Source organism: Propithecus coquereli, unplaced genomic scaffold, assembly GCF_000956105.1.
Source record: "Propithecus coquereli isolate 6110/MARCELLA unplaced genomic scaffold, Pcoq_1.0 Scaffold158, whole genome shotgun sequence".
Lineage (NCBI taxonomy): Eukaryota > Metazoa > Chordata > Mammalia > Primates > Indriidae > Propithecus > Propithecus coquereli.
The window spans coordinates 2,606,576-2,618,737 of record NW_012140302.1 but is presented as its reverse complement, the minus strand read 5'-3'; the positions used below and the strand labels follow the sequence as shown (position 1 = coordinate 2,618,737).

At 44.8% G+C, this 12,162-nt stretch overlaps 1 protein-coding gene across 1 annotated transcript; it reads right to left on the bottom strand.

Moving 5' to 3' along the window:
- Nucleotides 1-1,096: 1,096 nt before the first annotated feature.
- Nucleotides 1,097-12,109, bottom strand: MED20 (mediator complex subunit 20). The gene is made up of 4 exons (XM_012640881.1): nt 11,974-12,109; nt 8,826-8,980; nt 4,347-4,600; nt 1,097-2,209 (listed from the first exon to the last, which is right to left on the bottom strand). The coding sequence occupies exons 1-4, from the start codon at nt 11,985-11,987 to the stop codon at nt 1,994-1,996; spliced, it is 639 nt and encodes a 212-aa protein (XP_012496335.1). The 5' UTR covers nt 11,988-12,109; the 3' UTR covers nt 1,097-1,993.
- Nucleotides 12,110-12,162: the final 53 nt, after the last annotated feature.

Sequence of the window (12,162 nt, the reverse complement as noted above, 5' to 3'; positions counted from 1 at the left end):
TAAGGACCTAGAAGGCCACAGGTTCCCCACTCCTGGTCTAGAGAGTCCATATTTACCACACTCAACTTCTGTATATTTTCAGGAACATATTATGTTCGAAATCCTACCTATATGTTGTCTCTTTCCATAAAAGATTTGAGGCAGCCTACACAAAAGTACAAACAGATAAATCTGGACAACAGCAAATGTAAATCAGAAGGCCAAAAACACAAGATCTGTGCATTTTATTGTAAATGATACCTAAAACATACCATAATATAAAAAAGTGAAAACAAAATAAAGAACAACAAAAATGGGGAAGTTAGAACAAAAAATGCAGATGACAGGTCCTATAGTTACAAAGTTGAATTGAGCTTCCTGCAGCCAAAGCTAGAAGGGAAACAGGACCAGTACCTGACTCTTGTTGCAGAGGCTTTAGATCTGAGCACTTAGATCTGAAAATTTCTCTTTAGATGCCTTCAATAAGTGACAGTATCTTTGATGACACTGTAATACATATGTTAACAATATCCCTAAGACCATCTCTGTGTATCTCAAGGTTAGCCTGGTTGAATATTTCTGCAGCAGGAGTGGGGTAGGCAGGCAATGTGGTCAAATAGCAGCTTGGAGGCTCAAATGAAACAAGGAAAAGAGCTCAGGAAACCATGAAGCGGGGTGCAAGTACCAGGATCAACTGTTCTAACTCTAAGCTCTGGGTGCATGAGAACTGAAGAGGCCTCAATGCTGAGACTTAGACAAGGAATTCACTTCCTAGTGTGACTAATCCAGCTGAGTTCAAAGTAACTCTGGCATCAGCCCTTATCCCAAGCCAACTCATAAACAAATGCCTTAGTTACAGCGGGTATGAACTGCAAAATAACAGCCAATAGCATCACTGGGCATGTTCATTTAGCTCCATGTAGCAGAAGCTACTAACTGGACCCCAGCATCTGTATTCTCCAAATCTTTTAGTCATAGAACCCTCTGAGTTTTAACTGGGCGTATGACTGCCCAGGTAAGAGGCTCTATCTCCCAGCATCTCTATCAGCAAAATGTGGCCACAGTGATTCAAAGCAACACCAGGTTATATTCTTTAAAAAAGAAACTGTTCTCTCCGTCTCTCAGTCTCTCCCTCCCCGCCCCCTCCTCTCCCCCACTGGAATGCAGACATGGAGCTGATGAGTCTACTTTGACCTTGTGGGTAAGGACAACAGGGAGCCAGGGGCCGGGGGAGTGCGGGGTGCTGAACAACAAGACAGAAGGAAAGCAAATTTCTAATGACCTTGTAGAGTTAAATCTGCCCTAGACCATCTGATTACCTCTGTACTATTAGATGAAAGAAAAATCAGCTTCTATCTAGTAAGAGCCACTGTACTTTTGGTTCTCTGTTACAGTAGTTTAGCTTACAACTTAACAGCATTCACAACAGAAGGGAAAGATGTCAGAACAAGAGTTCAAAGGACTCAGGCAATAACCCAAGAAAGTCAATTCACAAATTGCTTCAACAAACAGGTCAGAAAATGATAATCAAACAAGTCTTTCACTCCATCTCCAGGATAGAGGCCCAGTCACACCCTTTCAGTGGAGGGAGAGGCTTTCATTACAGCACAGCCCAAACACAAATGCAGCATGTTCACTGTGGGCCTAAGCCAAACCCTCAATATTTGGGGATACAGATTGTTTTCCCCACCAGCACTAGGCAGGGACGCCCCTGTCCTACCTTTTCCCCTAAAGCAGGAAAGGTCCAAACTTCTCCATTCTTCATAATTAGCATTCTTGAGAACAGGCCAAATCCAGTAAGGCATGGGGCAAAACAGCTGTTGGTGGGCTGTGTGTGAGGGTCAGGGGAGGGAAGTCCAGAGCCCCAAAACAAAACCCACGGCTGGGAACTGGAGAGGGAGAGCAGTCTCCACTTCTACACTGAGTGTCTGGGGTCCAGGGACCCAAGAATACAGCACCTGCTCCTCCTGTGGAGTATCCCTGGTGACAGAGCTTAGTTGGCAGCTGCCAGTCACTAACGAATCCCAGCCACTGGCACCTGCTGCTGCTTGCGGATCTTGTTGAAGAGTTCCATGTACTGGACCATGGTATCTGCTGGGCCGTAGACCGCGTCATGTCTGTTCCCAAACACTGCAGGAGCCCCTGGCGTGTGGCTGCCTAGAAAACTCTGTAGGAACTCGAGCAGCAGGCTCCAGCAGTCACTAGCTACCACACAGGGGCCATACTCCACCTGGCGACCAAAAGAACAGAGAATGAGGGTGAGGGAGGGCAAGGACAACGTTCACTTCTCTTGTACCTCCTGCCCCCAGTTCCCGTCTTCCCCTACGCTAAGCCAGAGACACACATCTTCTAGCATAGTGCTGGTCCACAGAAAATATTCAACCCAAACACCAGGGACTCAGCACACCCAGCATCATACTCATTAGGCATCCATCTCTGACATTCTCATCCTGGAGTGTGCCAACCCACAGCCCTCCCTATACGACCCAGAGGCAGATCTGGGCCCTTTTTTATTATCTTAGGACTGTGTAATCCCCTGCTATGGTGGGTGAAAATTCAAGGAGAGCTCAGGAAATTCTGAGAGAGACAACAGAGAGAGAAAGAAAATGTGTGTGTGGCGGAAGTGAGGGTGGTTAAGTAGAGGGCAGAGGAGACAAATGAGTCTCTTCAAGACCAATCATTACTCCCAAGGTAGACCCAGCCTGGGCTCTGACCCTAAGAATTGCACTAAGAATTTGCCCCAGTGTGACAGGGCCCAAAAATATACATCTTAGGTTTTCTCATTCCTCTCTCCTAATTTTTCACTGGAGAGATGGTAGGAGGAAATTACTGGTAACCATAAGGAGAAATAAGTAAAGAAATGGCTGGTGTGTGTTTGTACTACAAGGTTGGAAATGTGCAGAATTAACAGTGGGTCCCCAGTGGGTCCCAGCAAGTGTAAGGTATACGACAAGCTGAAAAGGGTTAGGAAATCTTGGAGGTTGCTGAGCAGAAACTACTGCCTGAGCCCTTGTCTCTACCTTGGATGCTTCCTAGACTTATTTATCCCCATGTCTCTACGTTGTAAGTCCCCACTTAAATGTTGATCCTCCAGGAAGCATCGCAACCAAAGTGGCTGGCCTGAAACTGCCTCCCCCCAACCTTTTAAGAGACAGTATCTCTGTCAACCAGTGCAGTGATCTGTACCCAGGCCTGATCACAGCTCACAGTAACATTCAACTCCTGGGCTCAAGCGATCCTCCTACTTCAGCCTCCCAAGTAGCTGGGACTTCAGGCATGAGCCACCATGCCCAGCTAATTTTTAAAATTTTTTTTAGAGATGAAGTCTTGCTATGTTGCCCAGGCTGGTCTTGAATTCCTGGCCTCAAGAGATCCTCCCCGCTCAGCCTCCCAAAGCACTGGGATTATAGGCATGAGCCACTGTGCCCAGCCACAAATTGCCTCTTTTATGGCATTTCGTAGATTAATTTCATAAATAGTTGTGTGCCTTGTTCTCTTACTAAATCACAAATTTTCAAAAGGCAGGCCCTGTAAGCTTACTTGTATTTTTATCTCAGCACTGGGCACATTATACACTGTAGACTTTAGCTGGTTCCAAAGCTAGTTACTGCCATACTCCCTCTTTGCCATTTTCTTTTTTTTTTTCATTGACTTCTATTTTATTTTTTTTAGAGATGAGGTCTTGCTCTGTAGCCCAGGCTGGAATGCAGTGGCGCAATCACAGTTCATTGTAGCCTGAAACTCCTGGACTCAAGGGATTCTTCCACCTCAGCCTCTGGAGTAGCTGGGATTACATGCATGAGCCACCACATGCAGCACCATTTTCAACATATATATTTAGGGCTCACAAAATGAAGTCATCTCACACACACCCCTTTCCAAAATGAAAGCAGACAGCATATCAAAAGGAAAGGCACATTTTTGCACCACAACGTTTGGGACCTATCTTAAAGCATACTAAGGAGAGGTGCATGGACACATATGACTTAGCGCTCAACTTCCAAAAGTTGCTGCAAAAGTTGTCCTGCTCTGCTCCAGTCCTTCTTGTGATGGGTAACTGGTCCCTCCACATCATAAGCCACTACCTTCCTTAACTATCCTTCCCTTCTCCAGCAAGCCAGCCTTCCTAAAGCTTTCTACTTGCTGTAAACCCAGCTTCCCACTTCCCACTTCCCATCCTAGGCTAGAGATTCTCTGAATGATTAAAGGAAGGGCAAAGATTCACAGAGAGAAAGCACAGATGCTCTGGAATCAGGGATGAGACTGACATAAATATCTGGTAGAATTGAGAAGGACTGAAAAACCTTCAGGCCCTCTGCTCAGCAGCCCTCTTGGCACATTCTGCTCCTATTTCACCAAGGTCTTACCTCCACAGAGATGCCCCGGGCACTGGGCCCCATTGTGACCGTGCCCACCTTCACCAGGAAGTCACAATACTGGTAACGGGTGCCCCGAGTCTCAATCTTGCTGGCCTTAGCACTCTGGAAAAAGCCCTTGAGCTTCACCATGAGCACATCGAAGTTGGTGTCGGCAATAAGGCAAGGGCCATTTTCGAAGAGGGCAAAACAGCTCAGTGGGTACTCTGAGTTGTGCATCACATACATCAGCTTCCCGGCCTGACCTGCAACGAAGAGAGATCCTACTTGTCATCAAGACTTTCACCAGCAAACCCCAGAATAGAGTCAATGTACAGAACAAGGCCAGAGGGGGGCAATCTTGGTGGAAGGTGAGGGAAATCTTCTCACTGACAGCCTTTTCCAAAGAGGTAGGGCGAGGAGCAACAGGCAACGCAGCATGTGGTAGAATCCACCCTGCTCTACAGGAAAAGGAGAGGGGCACACACGGAACTTTGCTAGTGTTGAGAATGGTTTAATTCTTCAGTTGAATGGTGGGCTCAGAGATGGATGCTTAATTATGATGATTAGTAACTCTATATGGACTTCACATATAATCTTTTGTATATTACCATATATTACATAACACGTAAAATAGAAGTAACAGCATTCGGGCATGTCAAATAAAATAGGTGCTTGTTTCTTCATCTCTACCTACGTTGACCTCTTCCCTCTCTGACACCTAGTAAATGGTCCCAAGAAGCAGCCAAGGGGAGTATCTGAGCATCAAACTGAAAAGGCAGGCCAAAGCCAAGTTGTTATAAGTCTTGTCTACCACACCTGAGGAAGTTTAGACTTCATCCTGAAGGCAATGGGGAACGCTTGGAGAATTTTAAGAAGTCTAGCCAACTTGGGAAGCAAGTAGCACATTATAGCAGAGAGAACTCAGGATCTGGAACCAGAAGATACAGTTTCGAGGCCCAGCTTATCCCTTCTAGTCTCTGAGAAATGAGTTTTCCCATTGATTTCTATAGGCTTTCTGCAAGAAGGAGAGAAAGCTATACATATCTGGTTAAGTAGAAAACACAAGGCGGCAAAAAGAGAAAGCAAGATTCCTCTTTTAGGATTGTTTGAGCCCAGGAGTTTGAGGTTGCAGTGAGCTACAATGAAGTGCACTCTACCCAGGGCAACAGAGCAAGACTCTGTCTCAAAAAAAAAAAAAAAAAAAGAAAAGAAAAGATTCCTCTTTTAGACACTACAAGAGTTAATGGATAGACTACCACAATCTGAAATATTTATTACGTACTTAAACCAACGCCAGCACTGTGCTTAGGGCTTAAGAGATACACTAGTAGAGAACTTAGCCCCTGAGTTCAAGAAACTAAAAACTTTTAAAAAGAAGATCAAAAGACCACAAAATAAAAGTGATTATCTAGGAAAGATAATTCTTTTGGAAGGAAGGAAAGAGTTCAGGATAGGAAGACATCAAAATGGGCAAGAGTCAGCAGGAAAAACTTTCATGGAAAAAGCAGGACTTGAACTAGGATATGAAGCGAGGGTAGTATTCAGCCACACAGAGAGGGAAAGAAGACATTCTAAGCATGGATCAGAGTGTAGCAATGAAAAAGAGGCAGGGGTGGGGCAGCAGGGGGCACTGTGACTTCCCTAAACAGGCCTCCACTCTGCTGCCACTTCATGAACATGGCAGGCTCTGCATACAGAGCTTCCAAACCACATCCCTTCTGACTACTTGCTGCCAATTCACACCTTTCATCCCCTTTTTAATCCAGTTCAAAACATTTCGACCCACAAAAAAAAAAAAAGCCATCTAAAGCTGATCTCATCATTCTGCTCTCATGTCTACTCACTGTAATTACATACTTAATTCACACTATATGAGTTGAGTCTGCAAGTGTTACTGCCTTGGAAACATTTTAAAAGTCAACCAAGGTATTTTTTGTTAAATGAAGAAGGCACTTCAGTTGTTATAGACAATGATATTTTTTATCACAACAAAGTCCTTTCATATCTGTACAACCTTGTGAAGTAAGCAGAACCAATGTTACTGTCCCCCTTCTACTGAAGAGGAAAGCGAAGCTAATTGGGTCCCAGAGCAGCAGCAGCATCAACACCACCTGGGAACTTGTTAGAAATGCAAATCGTCATCTACCCTCCCTCACTCCCCAAATCACTGAGTCAGAAACTCCTGGGTGGGGCCCAGTAATCTGTGATTACCAGGCCTTCCAGATGATGCTAATGCTGGTCAAGTGTGAGAACCACTGGCCTTTAGGCACAGAGCCAGTGAACAGCAGAACTGAAACTCCAATCCAGGCCTGCTGACCCCAAGTTTATTGCTCTTTACACTCTACCCCACAGCCTGCCACGGATATGTTCTGTCTCCCCAACTACACTGTAGCTTCTTGAAAGTAAGGGCCTAATCAACCCACGCAAGGTAGTTTCACTAGAAGTAGTACGCCATCTTATATCTATGTACAAATGTTTTATTTTCCAAATGCCTTCATAACCAGTATCTTTCTGCCTTCCTATTTATTGAAGGCAAAACAAATGCTAACACTGCAATTTATCAATGATGATAAAAGAACTCAGTATAGCTCCTAGCTACCATTTATTAAATATTACATGATAATCTTGGTTCTAAATGCTTTGCATGTATTAAAATATTTAATTAGACCAGGCACCATGGCTCACACCTATAATCCCAGCACTTTGGAAGGCTGAGGAGGGAGAATTGCTTGAGGCTAGGGGTTCAAGACCAGCCTCGGCAACACAGTGAGACCCCCATCTCTATAACAAATAAAAATAATTAGCCAGGTGTGGTGGTATGCACCTGTAGTCCTCGCTACTCAAGACGCTAAGCTAGGAGCACTACTTGAGCCCAGGAGTTGGAGGATGCAGTGATCACACTACTGCACTCCAGTCTGGGTGATAAAGTGAGACCCTGTCTCAAAAAAAAAAGGCGGGGGGGATGAACACGCTTGTAGCTCTGACTCACAAGAGGCAAAGACAATATATGTAATCTAAACATTTGTACATGTGTAATAGTCTGAAAAAAAAAACCACACACACAAAAAACACACAAACTTATTTAATTAGCACAACGTTAGGAGGTAAGTACTATGAATATCTGCATTTTATAGATCAGAGAACTGTACTGGGAAGAGTCCAGAAACAGAGCCCATGCCAGATAGTTTCAGCATAAGAAATTTAATACAGGAACAAATATAGGGGTTGGAAGAAGAGAAAAACCAAACAGGATGATGAGACAAGCCAAAGATTAGCAACACAAGAAGTCACTACCATCCCTAGGGCTGAGGGGAAAAAGAGAAGATGTGCTGTTATCAGAGCCAGGAACAAGGGCTGCCCGGGACCTAGAACCAAGGACACACAGCCATGGCTACAGAGACCATACATAGCAGAGGGAGAGGAATACTGTCTCCCTTTCTCCCATCTTCTAATCTTCCCCACTGTCTCTCACTGACCAAAGGTAACTAGAAGAGGGCCTGGAAAATACAGTTTGCAGGGGAAGTGCTGGAAATGGATCTAAGGGAAACTGGCACATAACTGACATGGAAACAGTCACAGATAGGTTGTGGGACTTACCTACAGTTACACAGTTAGTATGTGGCAGAGCCAGGGCTCAGGAGTCTTACTCCATGATCAGAACTACTGTGCAATGGAACTGCCCAAGGTCAAGTTACTGCAGAGACCTTCCGAGACTAAGAGAACCAGGTTCCCTAATTCATATCCAAAGACCCTCTTTCCCTTCCTACCACCACCACCAGACACACCCCATCTCACCACTCAATACATTGAAAACTTGATTCACTGATCAAAGTTACGGTAATGAGGAGGCCAAGGCCACTGGTTAGGTATGGGAAATAGGAAGCCTTTACACAGAAAGTTCTAGAAATTCTAAAGCTCTAAAAGAATCACATACAAAGACTTCTGGGCCTAAAACAAGCCTTTCTCAAACTTCAAATTGCATAAGGATCATCTGGGGAGCCTGTTAAAATGTAGACCATGAGGTCTACAACAGCAGTCAATCTGTAAGCAGGATCAGGAATCTCCAACTTTAACAAGTAACCCAGGTAATTTTGATGCGGTTAGTCAGCAACCAACCCTCTGAGAAACACTGCTTTAAAAGTCCAAATGACACAAAACAAAAAACACACAGAAGAATATAAGAGAATTTCTGGAGGTGATGGTTATGTTCAGTATCTTGATTGTGGTGATGGTATCACAGGTGTATGCATATGCCCAAACTCATTAAAATGTATACATTAAGTGTACATAACTGTTTGTATATCGACTACACTTCAATAAAGCTTTAAAAAGCCCCATCCTAAGAGATGAAGGACCAAGAAATAATGAATTCCGGAACACATCTTGCCACCTGTTCAAGAATATCACCTTTAGCAGAAAAGCAGAACGACTTCAATGAACATGAACTCCATACCAAGTTCCAGACATCCTCAGACCCATCTGACTGACCTTGGCTGCCAAGGGTAGATGCAGCTGTATGGTAAGTCTCACAGTCCACACAAAATGTTCCTTGCTTCTCTGCCCCAAGTATCTCCAATTTCCGAGTGAGGAGCTCCACGGTTTGCTGGACACTCTTGCCCTCAGCCACAGGCATCTGAGACACACTGGAAATGAGAGCACCAAATTATCAGTATCCAGAGACACGTGCACTCACTGAGCCACTCACTCACAGAATCACAGCTCATCAGGGCGGAAGTTATCTTAGAGAAGTTACACTTGTTCTGACCTCTCCCTCCCCCAACTCCATTTTAAAGACGAGGAAATAGAGGCCCACAGTCTCTGAGAGCTTCTCTAAAACTAGAGCACAGGTCTCAGGACTCTCGTACCAGGGCAATAAACTTCCCAAGCATGGCAGGTATGCCAATGTTCATGTAAAATGGCACATAAACTCAGCATTCGACAATTCTGTGTCATATAATGAGAAAGGGATTCCTTTTGCAATTCTTTCAGGTCTGACTACATCAGGAAGAAAAAACTCAGTTTGGGGTTAGTATGTTTTTACCAACTCTTTGATCTTGAGCTGTCCAGTACAGTACCCTGAAGCCACATATGGCTGGAGGCAAGTGTATTGAACAATGCTGATATAGAACATTTCCATCATTGCAGAAAGTTCTATTCAAAAGCCCTAGGAACAGGCCGGGCGCGGTGGCTCACGTCTGTAATCCTAGCACTCTGGGAGGCCGAGGCGGGCGGATTGTTTGAGCTCAGGAGTTCGAAACCAGCCTGAGCAAGAGCGAGACCCCGTCTCTACTAAAATTAGAAAGAAATTATTTGGACAACTAAAAATATATAGAAAAAATTAGCCGGGCATGGTGGCGCATGCCTGTAGTCCCAGCTACTCGGGAGGCTGAGGCAGGAGGATCGCTTGAGCCCAGGAGTTTGAGTTTGCTGTGAGCTAGGATGACGCCACGGCACTCTAGCCCGGGCCACACAGTGAGACTCTGTCTCAAAAAAAAAGCCCTAGGAACAAAGAGAAAGCAGTCCTCAAATTTATAATCTTTGGAAGTGAGAGGCAATAGTATTTAAAGAATTTAATCAAAACCATGGAACAAAAACGTTATTCCCAAGGTTTCCTTGTATGGTGAGTGAAACTGGCTTCGTCTTTAGAGTGGTAGGTAACAATTGTCAAGCACCGACTATGTGCCAGTGTCCTGAGGCCTTTAGATGAATTATTAATAACTCTTCGAATCCTCAGAACAGCCCTATGAGAGGAACTGTTATTTATCAACTTGTTACAAATGAGGACACTGAAATACAGTGCAGACAGGTTAAATAACTTGCACTAGGTCATGGGTGGTGTGGCTAAGATTCAAAGCCCATTAACTTTGCTCCACGTCCATGTTCTTAACCACTATTCTAGACTGTCTCTCAAGGGATGCAGTTGTTTGTTACAGCATTTCTAAGAAAAAGAGATAAATTTTTTCTTTAAAAATTAATAAACAATAGTACAGGTGGCACTTAGCTTATATAAGAATCATGAAGACAGTCATAAATGACTGAATTTTGGGTGACAGTGCATTATTTTATGATCAACTAAATGAATCTATTAAGGCAGGGTCCCAATGATGCTAAAAATTGTAACTACTGGCTGGCGAGGCAGCTCACACCTGTAACGCTAGTACTCTGGGAGGCCAAGACAGAAGGACTGCTCAAGCTCAGGAGTTCAAGACCAGCCTGAGCAAGAGTGAGACCCCGTCTCTACTAAAAACAGAAAAAATTAGCCAGGCATGGTGGCACATGCCTGTAGTCCCAGCTACCAGGGAGGCTGACACAGGAGGATTGCTTGCGTCCAGGAGTTGGAGGTTGCAGTGAGCGATAATGACACTACTGCACTCTAGCCGGGCGACTGAGCAAAACTGTTTCAAAAATAATAATAATAATAATAAAAATTGAAAAGTTGTTACTATTTTATCAGGAAAAGCACTGATAAGTAATGCTGATGATGGGACTTACTTTGAAATATAAGAGAATCAATAAACTGATGTTACAAGGGAGAGAAATCCCAGGATTCTGAAAGTTCGTAAGAATGTCAACAGAGAGCCCTTTCACTTGGGCTGCCTTCTCTATCGAAATAGCAAAGACTCCCAGGGTTCCAAGCCTCTGTGCTGCAACCTTTCCACTTCCATCCATCACATATCCCTCTTACACTAGAGGACTCAGAAGAGGAGCAAGATGTCAACTGAGAGAGAGTGCAATCGCTGAGAAACCTGCAAGAGCTTGGGCTACCCAGGAGGAAAAGTATTTCCCCCACACATGCTTTTATTAATATATGAGAAGCATATAGCCAGTGACTTCAGATATCCTGGCCTTCTTCTCTTATGGGAAAGATGCTTACATCTACCGAGATTACAAAAAAAAAAAAAAAAAAGTCCAGAGACCTAGCACCTTGGAACTAACACCTCCAAGAGCACTGGGCCCATATTTTTCTCCACCACCTCACCTTCCAACTGAGACTTGTAATATGTTAAATAGTCCATGGAAACTAGACCAATCATGTAATTAAACATAGTAGGAAACAGGTCCTGAACAGGTACAGTGCCTGGAACCACAATCTCCTAATTCCCAATAGCCTTATTTTTTCCTCTAGATCCAAGATCTTAAAATGAGCAAATAAGAACCAAACACAGGCTGGTCTAACAACATTTGGCGGCTGGGGGAGGGACAGGCGAAAATCGGGAAAATAAGATACTCTGTCCTTATTACCTATCACCCACGCTCTCCAGGCCCGTCTGCAGGCCTGTCTGCTATCTTAGTCCAGAAATCCTATTTCTGACCCTGCGATCCCACTCCCAGCAGCACTATGGCCTCACAGTAAGGAAGATGTACCAAAAAAAAGGGAATGAGGTGGTACACAACCACTGATAGGTTCGTGTGATAAAACCTTTGCCCTCCAAGAGGAAGGAGCTCATCGCTGAAGAAACAGGCCCATAGAACCCGCGGCCCGCCCAGTGTCCCCACATCCACACAACCCGAGGACATTTTGCTCAGCTCCCGGAGGACAGCGAAACTTGGTCCTGGTCCTCCTCCCGGAGCGACTCCAAGCTCCGAGGGTCCTTCGCAACCCCAGGCCGCCCCCACAAAATCCCTGCCATCCTACCAAGTCACTCCCATGGCGTCCGGCCAGAGGGTGGCAGGATCAAACAGTAGAAATGTAGGGTTCTCTGTCAGCCCACATTAACTGACGCCCCTAACGCAAGCTTCGGTCGCAGCAGGAGCTCCGGAAATACGTAAAACCAGAGCGCCGGGAGAACGTGCCCACAGGGAACGGAAGCGGGGCTGGGCACAC